Below are 13,845 nucleotides of genomic sequence, written 5' to 3' on the forward strand. Positions count from 1 at the left end.
TGTTGCTATTTTTACAGAATTATTGGAGTAACCGAAAACATAGCTAAGGATGATGTTTTGAAAGCACTGCAAGCGTTTTATCCACCGGTTAAAATAGCAGAGCAAGTCCGCAAGCGCACACTACTGCGGAGGCTTGCTGCGAAGTGGTCCGCCGCCATTCATAAACATGGTGTCCGCTGAGTCGGCCGAGTCTCCTCTTTAAGCATGTCTTTAAGCCTCCTGCGTGTAGCCCCGCCGCGGTGGCTCAGTGGTTATGGTGCTCGGCTGCTGACCCGAAATGCGCGGTTTCGATCCTGGCCGCGGCGGTTGAATTTCTTTGGAGGAGAAATTCTAGAGGCCCATGTACTGCGCGATGTCAGTGCACGTTAAAGAACCCCAGGTGGTCGAAATTTCCGGAGCCCTCCACTACGGCGTCTCTCATAGCCTTAGTCGCTTTGGGACGTTAAACCCCATAAAACCAACCAACCTCCTGCGTGTAGGAGCTGGACACTGGTGCCCTTTCCTTCCCAGTGATAGAGCCACCAGTCACGGGGCAAGGTACGCAGAGAAATACGCTTTGCAGCGCACGCAGTTCTGATTGGCTCAGATAGTCGCAGCCTTCACGGCGCTGCAAACGACTTGAAAGATGGTGTGGGGAGGCAGGGGCGAAGGGCACAGCAATTATCTAACTGTTAGGATAGGCCATCCGGCTCACTCAAATGAGGCGCGTACATGCCTTTCCGCTCAAACGAAAGAAAGAAAATAAATAAGAATAGCGACGCGCGCAGAGGAAGAAGAACTTGGAAGTGCAATAATCATGGATCGTAAAACACTGTACCTGTGACAGCATTCGGCGGCGCTTCACTTTCGTGCCGTGGTGTTCAGGCACGACACATTTCTCTGAAAAGAATAGTAAGACGATTAGTTTATTCTATAAAGATTTTTTAACTTGCATGTTTCAAAAATACCAACACTGTAACCGCAGAGACTTGCGTTTTATATTCCGTGTTTGTCTGTGTGAGCCATTTCGCCGCATTTATCAATGTAACAAAAAGAGCTTAGCCTGTGAACATGTTTCCCGACACTATATTATCGAATTGAGTTTATGAAAGTAAAACTCTGAAGTAGAGTATATACAGTCCCTCATACTTAGCGGCTCCAGTCACTAACAGAATCGCTTACGCACAAATACAGTAAATTGCGATAGATGTGATGATAGTGCGGCATCACGCGAGAGGAGGATGTAAGGCCGCGCTTCATTATGGCCTCGATCATTAGTTTATTTTAATTGCAGTAACTTGAGGTCACTACGCGCCTTCGATCTATGCGGAGAGTGCTCAGTAAAGCCCCTAGCTGCACACCCGGCATACCCCGCAAACATCCACAAAAGCGTGGAATTCAGTGTAAGCATCGCTATGACGGCCTATGGCTCCTAGCATTGTCAAGAAGGCACGCGTGGCGCACACTTCCACGGAAATATGCGAACCTGCTTCGAGTTTCGCGAAGGGCCATTTCGTTTGCCGGCATTCGTGACAGCAGCGAAGCATCGCGGGGCTCGTTTCCTCCCTCCGCTATCCTGCACTTCTACGATGAGCCAGTAAATAGAGAGTTTTAGTATATGGTCACCCTATCGATTTGGGGCATAGGGGAATAGCGGGACGCTACTGCGCATGCGCAGAACGCTAGCGGCCCGTGGTCAGCGGGCGACGCAAACGCTAAATCGGCCAAATAGCGTGCGCCCGAACGCCGTTTTACGGTGGGTCAACATGGCGGCGCCCTTCGAAACGGGGCCTCTCGCTTTATCACCGATTGGTCGTTGCTGCTACTCTGTGGCTCACGTTCACAGCAAACTAAAGGCGGACGACCCTTTCACTTTGGCTGAAGTTGGCTGAACCACAAAATTTCAACGATAAAATACGCCAAATTTTCGGATTGCTTCCGTGTTCATAGAGTTGCCAGGCTTAGGGAGGACGCATCGTTTCACGTCAGAAAGCGCGGGAGGTTCGAACTACTGATCTCCACAAGCAGGTTGGCAATTTTGTCATTTTGTCCAAATAGGGGTCACAAAGAATTGGCATCCCGGTAACACACTTTTCTTATTTGCGCACTATATTTTATTCTCGCGGACGTAAACAAAACTGAAAATAATTACATCTGCGAGAGTTACCATGGCGGGTTCCGCCCAAGATGTGGATAGCATTTCTTGTTTTTAGCGGCTGTTTCGATTCTTGTATGCAAATTTAATGGTGCAGAAAAGGAACCAGATATATAAAACAAAAATATTTTTAGTTGTTCATTTTCATTTTTTTTTTAGCATTTCTGTTCTTGGCGGCAATGGTGCTGCAGTCAAGGAACCCAAGTCCAGAGTCGAGGAGGCTCCTATTCTAAATTTCAGCGGTGTACGCTTCCCTATCGTTGCTGCGCGCTATTTTTTGGGGGCCCCCAATCCTTGAGGCCCCCTATTCTAAAACTCTCTATTACCAGTATTGTCGCTGCTAGTTGACAGCATTGCTATGGGTGATGCGGTGGATGTTCGCAGTTCTCGTCATAGAGTCAATATGCGCTCGTGCTCGGAGTCCAGTGCTTGGATGATGTTGGCCACTTTTGAGTGCAAAGTTAACTTAAGAGACAAATTAATCAACTATTTTAATTAGGTACTGTTTCAATTCTAAATCGACTGGAATATTATTATATTACTGTTTTGTAAAGAAAAACGTTTGGCGTAAAATATTTTTCTTCTACTAGCTTTTCTTTTCTGCCGTCATGGCACTGCGTGCAAACGACGCTAAGCGACCGCTTGCGACCCTATTCTATAAGCCGTGAATGTGTACTGATAGCGCTAACGCTATGTGCGTGCAGATAGGGTCACCTTATGCGCGGTGACCCAATACTTAAACTCTCTAATAACTCGCCTTGAGGGGTAGCTAGAAAAACTCGACATCATTCGAGAAGCGACACGCAAGTTCGGCGGCGAAAGGAAAACAGCATCACGCGATAAGGACAAGAACTCCCGCGGGGAGAGGATGTTCGGAATGTTTTCGTTATGTGTATCTTTTTTCTTATAGCCAAGCTCTGGGATCGAGGTTGTGTTCAACCTTCAGGGGCTGTGGCTACCTTGTATTAAAACGTCAATGGTTATAGAAGTTTAGGGCGGGCTTCTAAACATGACCGCCCTAACTTCTTTGCTTGCGAAAACCTATAAAAATGAAAAAAAAGCATGAGACCTCAGTCTTGTTTAGCCTAGCTAGAAGCTCCGTGCTTACCACGTACTTGAAGAATACCTAGGCTTAAACTGAAACCCTTCGGTAGATAAGTAACGTCTTCGAGTGTTATCGCTGTGTGAGATCGCTTCGTTCAAGTTACAGTTATTGAATTTGTGTTTGTGAATTCGCTTCTGTAACTTGTAGTTATCACTCTTGTAGATTCTGTAAATATACTTCCTCGTCTCCTTCATCTCCATCACCGAACGTCACCTCCCTCATCACCACCGAATAACCACGTTTGGCGAGGCCTGTGCCCCTCCGAACAAACCGAACAAAGAAGGCAACGAACCGTCTTGAAATTACTTGGGCCTTGTGCATGCGTCCTCAATTTTATGCGTACTTTCACACTATTTCTATGCCTCTAGCAGGGTTTATTAAATATTGTCCCACTCTTTCTGTACTTCATGTAGATTTTATTAAATTTTGTACAACTTGTTAATTTTCAGCATGCAGTTTAGAGCATGCTTGAGGGACTACCTCAACACTGCATGCTGCAATTATGAGTGGGTAATATTTTCATTTATGCAATATTGACTCAAAAAATGGTCATGAGTAGATTGACCTCATTTTGTAGAACCAGCACTGTCCCTAGAAAGAAATGTTAGGTACCAAAAACGCAGGCTAGACCACGCTTAGAGGCTTCGCTGCCCTTTCAGTTTAAGGGTGAACCCAATATCCCCAGCAGCACAGCTAGTCGGCCCAATACCGGAAATGTATTGGCAAAGGCTGGCCCTACAAAGGAACCAGGCTGACACCAGCCAGTTCCAGTATTGGGCCAATTACCTGTGATGCTTGGGATAATCCTTGATGTCATCTATGTGGCACCAAGCTTGCCGTATGCTATATACTATACCTTGAGCGGAATCTTTATTTTTTATGAAACAAATAATTCGCTTTAGCATTGAGATTAGAAAACAAGAATGAAACTTGTTTCGTTTGGTTTGGTTTATTGGGGTTTAACGTCTCAAAGGAACTCAGGCTATGAGGGACGCCGTAGTGAAGGGCTCTGGAAATTTCGACCACCTGGGGTAACTGTAACTGTGTAGCATTGCGCTAGTAGATTTGTGTCTTGCTTCAGTCTGCGTACTTGTGCAAAATGTATCAAATTATAGCTCATAATCGTTGCACGCCCGTTTAATGGCCAGTGTGTGCATGTGAAGTAATTTTATGTCCATGCAGGCCTGGGCGACATCCGCCGAGTTATCCTTGTTGTCGGCGGAGAGGAGTGCACCTCGTCAGACAGCACGGAGAAGGCATTGGGATTCCTTGGAGCTTTCTTTGTTTTCAACATTTGTTATCCACCCGGCTGCCCTGCCACTATGGAGTTTTTGCAGAGGTAAATAATTATGAGATAATGGTAAACATCATTTCGATAAAGTTTGGAACTTCAGTACCGTAACAATTTTGTTCAAATAATAAGCATTGATGAAAACTAAGTGCTTTGTCTGCCAAGGCATAATGGAGCCTGACCTCTAGGCATCCTTCTTTCTGCTGTGGCTTCATATATATTGGTCTTCACGGTGAATAGTGTAGGATTCAAATCCTGTTTCTTTTGGCGATTTATTTATCATGCACTGATTTCATGGCTGATGAGTAATATAAAATAGTGGCAGCTTTTATCACACCTAGAATGCGCTATTCAGCATCATACGTCGAAGGATACGGCGCCTATCAAAATTTAAAAATTATTGTTCTTATGCTTATGATTTTTCAAACGTCAAAGCTTTTCTTAGAATATACGATTAATGCTAATTTCATGATCAAACAGGTACCTTCTATTCACTTTGATGAACAGAAGACACCTGATTTGAGAATGAGATCTAATAGTCTCTCTTACTAAACTTCGAGACATGTGTGAAATATTTTTAGAAACAACACGGACAAAGTGCTTTCGAAAAATGTCAAACGTGCACCAACTAGCCCGATCCGCCACCCTTCTGAATGTGTGAAATACTGTGTAAATTGAAATGACTTTTGCAAGGCATGCTAGCGTTACAAATTTGGCAGGGCTATGGTGCACACATCCTTTTTTTTGGTCGCATAAAAAGGTAAAACAGTGGCCATCGGCAATATAAATATCAGATTATTCCTGTCAAGAGGAGAACTACTAAATGTTTAGCTGACTCATCGAAATATGTTTATTATTACTATGTGTTATTTATCTGTCATGTGAATACCAAGTGCACATAACCAATGGAAGCTGTTTTCGCAGCTTGATGTCCTGCGTTTCGGGCGGCAATGTAAGGATGTAACTGTACTAATGTGAAAAGCTTCTGTTTGAGTGTCATCTCACAGGCACATATATAGAGGCTGTTTTAGTTTCTTTGCCACCTTTTTTGGCTGCTACACCATCCTGACGTCAATTTCGTCTCATACGCTAACAGTAACCTGCCCCCAGGAAAGGTATATAGTCATTGCGGGCCTTGAACTGTATGCCGAAGCAAATGGTCGAACATTCAAATAATGTCACATTATCTGCTACCAGGATGTCACAGGAATGAGGCGTGTAGTCTCTTCTCCATTTGAGCATACTGTGCCTCTCCGAAGGAGATGCAGTAGGCACTTCCTCGACATCGCAGATAACAGAGGCCAGAATACAGTCAGAGTTAATGACACATAGAATTAGTCTTGAGTACATCGAAAATCATTCTGCTCTTTGCTTTGCGCTCTGGCAGGCTGCACAAACTGTTCCAGAAAATGCGCAATTTGTATTTACAGCTAGTTTTGCCCAAGTTGTCTCAAACAGAACTCTCATCTATCAGAGAGGTTTTTCGCGTGATCTTCAAGCAAGAGTTCCGCCTAAAATGTAACGTGCATGTGAAACGATGCAGATATAGTTCAATATTACTTGTTTTAACGAAATGTGCCCTGAGTCTCCTGCATGGCTTCAGCATATCTTGCACAAGTGCGAGTCGTCTTTGCAAGACATGCTGCACAAAACGGAGAAGAAAACATAGTTCATATAGGCTATTTTGATGTTCTTGTGGAGGAGATGCCTCCACCTGTGCCGTAGCTTCGCTTGAATAATACCTCTGCTACACGGGCGTTTCGAATGCCTTCCGAAAGCCGAAAGACGCGGGTTCGATCCCAGCCGCGGCGATTGAATTTCTTTGGAGGAGAAATTCTAGAGGCCCGTGTACTGTGCGATGTCAGTGCACGTTAAAGAACCCCAGGTAGTCGAAATTTCCGGAGACCTCCACTACGGCGTGTCTCATAGCCTTAGTCGCTTTGGGACGTTAAGCCCCATAAACCAAACCAAACCACCATGAAAATTTACCGCCTGAGAATGAAATTTCCCCAGCAGAGCGCCGATGAGGACGACTGCACTCATAGGGTTGTTTACATCGCTGCGTACGAACAGCTAGTGCTCGTTTTCATGACATAAGACGCAATCTGCGCTATAGTTCTAGTAAATAATATCTGATCTTCTGTACCGGTTGTACACGTGCTTGTTTACGCAGAGCGACCGACGTCTGTGGGAAGCGCTTATGCAATCGCCCGCCTGAGAAACACTTCACAGCCGGGTTGTTGACATCCTGTAGGACCGGCGCTTCTCGCTAATTGTCCCGGCTTTCTTCGACGTGAGCAGTACTTTATTTTAAACTACTTTATCCAGAAGTATGTTTGGAGACCGTTCGCTTTAACTGAAAGGGCCTAACTTGCTTCCCACAAGCTATCGACGGCGACAACTGCTGCTGACCGTAAAGCACTGCTCGGAAGTCTGGGTCACCGGCGCTTCCCGTTCTTCGTTTTCACGCCCTGCGATGCAAACAATAGTTGATTTCAGGTCACTGTTGTCAAAACCACACTGGTTGACCTATTGCATTTGCTGAAACTTGTGAATTCGCTCTTCACAACCGCCCGCAGTCACAGACCGAACCCTGCGGACTCGCTAGGCCAAGTCGTCGCGGAAGGGAAGGCAGTCGTGGTCTACTAAAGTTAATTTGGCATGCGCCTATTGCTGGTGAGTGTTCAAGTCTATACATGTGAAATATAGCCGATCGTATTGTTTATTTCCAATGCGAATAATGTAGAAGCGCGAATATTTTCACACCGTCGCCTCATCAGCTTAGGCGTTTTCGCTCAGCCTCCGACCTCATGAGGACATGGAGGCCGTCCGCTGATCGGATTTGTTGGGGCCGTTGGCCTAAATGCTTGTCCCACTACAATCATATTACACTGAACTAGATAGTTCACTATAATCACATGCTGCTGTTGACCGTGATATTTTCGTCGTCGGACTAGTGTGATTTCACTATAATCACACGGTGCTGTTGGCCGCGATATCGTCGTTGTTGGACAAGTGTGGCTTCACTATAATCACATGCAGCTGCTGACAGTGATAGTGTCGTTGTCGGACTAGTGTGACCGCAGTGACCGCCGCCGTCGTCGTCGCTGTACACTGAAAACGAGTTGAGCCTTTCTAATGTGTTTGTTAAGTGTCGTGTAGCACCGCGGGAGTCTGCGAGTCCGAATGCCATTCCAAGCCTCGAATGTCATTCGACTCAGATGTGATTCGAATATGTACCCGTGTAGCAAAGGCATAAAACTGCTAAAAAAATGCAGTGGCAATCAGTTGCAGTGGTGAAGAGTAAATGCAACAGCATTTTTCTGCACTGGCCAATCTATTCTAATTCTGATTCGATTCCAGTTACGACTCCATTGTCTTTCACTTATAAATTTGTTGCAGTTTTGATTCTATCCAAATTCCGATTCTATTCCAAGTTTTGATTCTACTTCAATTCTGTTTCTATATTCTTTGTGCACGTAATCACTTCATTGCTTCATTTCTGCCGAGTCATTCTTATCCCGGCGTCTACCTCCTCTCCCCTACACAGGCCAGGACGAGAGGAGGAAGTTCCCCGAAACACCACCTGCCATGGTTGACCGGTGGAGATTGCAAACAGACGTCGACGCCGGACAGTTTTCACCTTCGTGGCTCTCCTATGCTGGCGCATTAAACCCAGCTCGTAATTTATGCATGCGTAGTTCTTACATTCTAACAAAAAAATGCGTTTATTTGTGTAAAATATCAGACTTAATTCCTTTTTGGTCACTTTGCCTGGGTGTGACATGGCACAATAAGATTAGAAATTATAGCCATTTGACACATGGTAAATTCAGTATTTTCATGTTTTTACAGGTTATGTTCAAATATTCTTAAGCGCCAAGAACAAATTATCCACCAAATTTTTTTTGTGAGTACCTTCTATACACTGCGTCACAATTTTGACTTTCTCCGATGGTAGTAATTAGGCTGATGATCACGATATCATGCATTTCCTTGCAGGTTCAGTGTGCTAGATGTCATCGTGCAAGAGCTGGGCGAGGAATTAGTTTGAAGACAGTCCAACAGTTCTCTTTCAAGAGGAGTGCAACGATTATTTCCGACATGAGGCATCAGTTCACTGGAGGACAGCTCCATGTAGCGCTTAATGGACGCATTAGACTAGCCTCATCACGGCCGGTGTCGAGGGGGGCGCGCACGCTCTTTTTCTTACGGCCTTCGCAATGGGGTCTATTTCCGCCTCCCACCACACCGCGGGGGGGGGGGGGGGGGGGGGGTCGCCACAGCCCCACCGCTCCGCCGCTGTTTCCGCCGTTCACGCGAAAGGAGAACGCGCGCCCGCTCCAGGCCTGCCCCGCGCGAGTGATAACCATCAAGTCCTGATATATCACCCCTATGCATTATGCAAAGACCGTGCAATCAGCCTCTTCGATTTCACATCTGAGATTTATGAAACAACGAAATAATTACCGCGCGGCAGCGCACACTCTCCTTCAGTACGACTGCACGGTCGCATGAGCCTTTGGGTAAACTGACATCAACACTTTCTACACCTATAGTTTACACAAAAACAAATCTATCAGCCACATCAGTTCGCCTACTGACAGGTAATAACCAGGGTGTAAAATATAAGAGACCTCAAGTGTTTGCATTACGGGTTCCCAAGGATTACGTAGGGTAAATATAGCTCATGAAATCTCAAGCGCTGCCGTCTTCGTTTCGCAAAAAAAAAGAGGCTTTAGCAAGAAATCACGATGCTGCACGGATTCAGAGTAAACATATTCGGATTAAGAGAGTAACGTATCAGCTGAAAGACTCGACATATTTAGTCTCGCGACTTACGCACATCTAATTCAGGCTTTGTCCGTTTAGTACATGATAGATCAACAACTTGCGTGATGGGCCTGAGGCAGAGGCAACGTTGTGACAGCGCTGTGGTTAACAAATGGCAGCGATCCGAAGTTTCAATTCCAATCATGTGGTGTGCTTCGCCGGCACAGCCAGTCACGCGGCATGGCGTAGAGCTACGTGTCAGCAAACCGAGGTGTTGAGGAAGACACCCTAGCACAAGTCTGGTCGTTCAAGCGTGGAAGAGGCAGCGGTCGGACGTTAGATCCGAGCGGCCAGAGACTTCCCTTGGATCACCGACGCAAGTCATGAAGCCTCATTGAAGCGTCGAGGTGGCGGCCGGCAGACTTCGGGTCTGTGCTGCCATGGACCTCCCTGAATCAACGACGCAGGCCTACTGCATCCATTTCGAGGTCGGAAGAGGCAGCAGCCAAGGCTTCCTGGGATAGGCTGCACAAGCCTACGGTGTTTGCGGAACGCCATCGACAGAACCTGGCTACAGGTTTCCTGCTGCAGCTGCTCCGTTCTTGGGGGCGGCTGACACGAGTTCGTCAGCGTCTCCCGTATCCATCTCCGTTCCTCATCTCCTGGCTCTCTACCATCGCCTTCCTGAACGCAACGCCAGCGACACATCACAACTCGCCAACCCGCGTCTGTGCTACCTGCAAGGCATTCCGCACCACCTGGGACGCTTTGTAGCTGGTGAACTCTCTCCTTTTTTATCTGTTGTGTTTTACGCGTGCCTAGTGTGTGTTTTCCTTAGTGTTTTCGGTCTTTTCATTGGCTGCTTTCCTTTAAATTATAAACACGGCTTCGTTTTGTTTTGTTTGATTCGAATTTGTTCTTCGAACCTGCACGCGAAAGCGTTCCCCTTCAGCAGTCGGGGACGCGTCACTCCGATTCGCGACAACGTTCTATTGCGGCTACATCTGTGCTCCTGCGGTTTGTATACTGTTCCTTAACAGCTTTTTACACGACCTACAGGCTGTTGCATAGCTCAGAGAGCCTGATAAAATATTTATCACGGCTAAACCGCTGGTATGTACGGACTCAGATTTCGCACAGCGCGCGGATTTGGTCGTAATTTCCAAAGTCCGTATCGCATGCCCCGATGCCGGGCAGAAGAAGACGCTGCCCCAAGAGTTGTACCGGCAGCGACATTTCTAGCACAGTGAGGCTTGGGGAGCCCTCGTCGTTTCGCCTCTCGCGTTCGTGAGTTTCCGTCGTTCTGCTGCTTAGAAGATTTGGGGCTACCAGTAGGCTACCATTACACCTGTTGCAAAAGTGTCTTTTTTCGCCGCATGCGGTATGAACTTTCCCATTTTTTGTCAATAAGACAGGCAGCTACGCGACTCAAACAACAACTGACGCACAATGACACCGCCATGCGGACTTTTAACGCAAAGAATCGAGCGGTTTAGGCTACAGCAGCATTTTATATTGCGCTGTGAGCGACGGAACAGCATATATATATATATATATATATATATATATATATATATATATATATATATATATATATACGAGGTCTGTTAGAAAAGTATCCGACCTTTGGCCGTTGAAAAAAACTTTCATAACTGGAGCGTTGAAAACCTAGTCATCTTTAAAGTAGTCTACTTGGGACTCCACACACTTCTCCCAGCGGTGCTGCCATTGTGGGAAGTATTCCGAAAAGGCCCTTTTCGGAATGGAGTTTAGCTCAGCTGTCGTTGCAGCCATAATGTTCTTCCTTGTCTGAAATCGCGCTCCTTTCAATGACCTTTTGATTTTGGGAACCAGCCAGAAATCGCAGGGGCCATATCAGGACAGTAAGGAGTCTGTTGAACTACAGTAGTCTGGTTTTTCACCAAAAAATCTGATTCGAGTGCGAGGAATATGCAGGAGCATTGGCGCGATGGGTGCGCCAATTTCCTGTTGACTTCAGCTCCGGGTTCTTGCGCCGCACAGCATCACGTAGGCAACGGAAGACATCCCTGTAGTACTCTTTGGTCATTGTTTGACCCTGTAGAGTGCGTACTCGTGGTCTGCCACACAGAGGGTGTCAAAGAAAGCAGTCAGCATCACTTTCACATTGCTGCGCAATTGGCGGGCCTTCTTAAGTCTTGGTGACGTGGAATGCTTCCACTCTGACAACTGGGATCTGGTTTCCGGGTCGTACCTGTACACCCAAGACTCGTCACTAGTGATTATGATGTTGATAAAGTCGGGGTCACTATTTGCGGAATCCAGCATGTCCTGTGAGACTTCAACACGAAGCTGCTTAATGCTACACCATGAGCAGTATCGGCACGAATTTCGCCGCAACTCTCTCCATGGCCAAATCTTCGGTGATAATGGAATGTGCGGAGAAATTGCTCATGTCCACCTCTTCCTCAATTTCTCGGATAGTCACGCGACAGTCCCGCATCACCATAGCGTTCAGTTCGGCAATGGCCTGGTCATTTTGGTATGTTGATTGCCGATTGGAGCGTGGCTCGTTCTCCACCGATGTGCGGCCATCTTTAAAACAATTGTAACACTGCTTAAACAGTGTGCTGCTCATAGCATCTTTACCGAAAGCCGTCTGAATATTTCGAATGGTTTCCACTCGGCTGTCGCCAAGTTTATGGCAAAATGTGTTGCAGTAGCGCTGCTCCTTTCACTCCGCCATTTTCCTTGCAATAAAAAACCGACGAGAGCACTGCACACTGCCTCACTCAAATGCTGCTTCCCAGCGAATGACGCTATCGGCAGGCCGGAAAAAATTCATGCATGCGCATGAAGGTTCAAGGTCGCCTGATGCAAGCGCGCTTGTCTCATATCCATCAGGTGTTCGCAAAAAAAAATAAAGTCGGATACTTTTCTAACAGACCTCGTATATATATATATATATATATATATATATATATATATATATATATATATATATATGCTTTATTCGATCTGTCGCATTCTCTCAGACTGTCTGTGTCCTGTCTTCTACTTTTTCCGCCGCGGGTAGTGCAGGCACTCAGCGCTCAGTAAGCCAGTTATACTGTCCGTAACCAATTTACTTCTTTAGTCCTCAAAAAAAAAACTACTATTGGACGCGCCAGGCCGACACCCGGAGCTGAGGAGCGCACGCTGCAGTGGCCTAGGCACACGTTACTCGGGGGTGCACATGTCGCGTGGTCTTCTAGATCTGTTACGGCCAGGCTGGAGCACGGTAATATAGAGCAGCGGACAGCCATTCAGGCTCTTCGGGGAAGGTCAACACTAATAGCAGTGGTATGTCTCAAGAACTATTTTTTCACTTCAGAAAGCCCAGTATTTCAAACTACAAAATCGTTGCAAATCTTTGAAGAATTATTCTTCGCTTGACCTAACAGCTAGCGACTAGCTGAAGAAAAAAACGCTAGCAGTTAGTCGCGGTCACCTGGGCACTTTGCTGTGGTCTATCGTCGATATAAGGTTCTTCGTCCTGGTCTAATGGCGCTACGGTACTAGCACACTCATAGCACTCTAAGAACGGATACTCTCTATGATAGAGTATAGCGGCTACTGCACTCTCTTTAGCACCAGTTTACTCCGCCCAAATTTCCTAAGGAGTGAATTGCCTCCTTCGGTAAAGAGTAAAACTGCGAGTGCACTCCCTCTAGGGCCTGAAGGAGTTGGAGGTTGTTTATTTTCTTAGCTTTTGTACTGCATCGGAGCCATATATATAGTGACCTGCGACATGCATCTCATGCAAACTAGTGGTAAGCAAAAACAACCAAACAAGAAAGTGCGCTGTGCTCCGCACAGAGAGCCAGACCTTGTACATAACCGATACGTGCAGTGTACACTTTGGAGATTATTGCGTTGCATTCATACAGCATATTTGATTTGATTTCAATGGATTTTACGTCCCAAAGCGACTGCACTGACATCGCGACATCCCAAAGCGAAGTTCACTAACATCGCGCAGTGCATGAGGCTTTGGCGTTTCGCTTTCTTCGAAATGCGACCGCCTCGGTGTTCTGAATAGTGTATACCATTCAGCGAAGTCATACACTTCAGTAGAATGCGTATAAGGAGAGACTGTCATGGTAACAGTCGCAATTTATCCTAAACATTAGTTTATCGCTGTGTGAATATATTTTATGCCCTTCGGAACCGCCATTCACATTTTGCAACATCTATTTCAACACAACGACCTCCAAGGAAAAGCGGTTCGCAGAAACGAGCGATGCTTCTGTTAAAGGAAAACACTTCTGGGTTGGTTTATGGGGTTTAACGTCCCAAAGCGACTAAGGCTATGAGAGACGCCGTAGTGGAGGGCTCCGGAAATTTCGACCACCTGGGGTTCTTTAACGTGCACTGACATCGCACAGTACACGGGCCTCTAGAATTTCTCCTACAAAGAAATTCAACCGCCGCAGCCGGGTTCGAACCCGCGTCTTTCGGGTCAGAACCCGGCTGCGGCGGTTGAATTTCTTTGGAGGAGAAATTCTAGAGGCCTGTGTACTG

General features: G+C 46.3%; 1 protein-coding gene across 3 annotated transcripts in view; it reads right to left on the reverse strand.

The window, feature by feature from the left end:
* LOC149352619 (sushi, von Willebrand factor type A, EGF and pentraxin domain-containing protein 1-like) overlaps nucleotides 1-13,845 on the reverse strand; it is a 261,506-nt gene that overhangs the window by 85,208 nt on the left and 162,453 nt on the right. For 2 of the 3 annotated variants that reach the window (XM_089581812.1, XM_089581811.1), the window contains exon 17: nucleotides 818-879. The exons of the other annotated variant lie outside the window; for it this stretch is intronic. In XM_089581812.1, coding sequence (XP_089437938.1) covers nucleotides 818-879 — 62 coding nt within the window. The remainder of the gene's footprint in view (nucleotides 1-817; nucleotides 880-13,845) is intronic. 3 annotated transcript variants of the gene reach the window in all.

This window comes from Amblyomma mixtum, chromosome 3 (assembly GCF_055824585.1).
Source record: "Amblyomma mixtum isolate Tamu chromosome 3, ASM5582458v1, whole genome shotgun sequence".
Taxonomy (NCBI): domain Eukaryota; kingdom Metazoa; phylum Arthropoda; class Arachnida; order Ixodida; family Ixodidae; genus Amblyomma; species Amblyomma mixtum.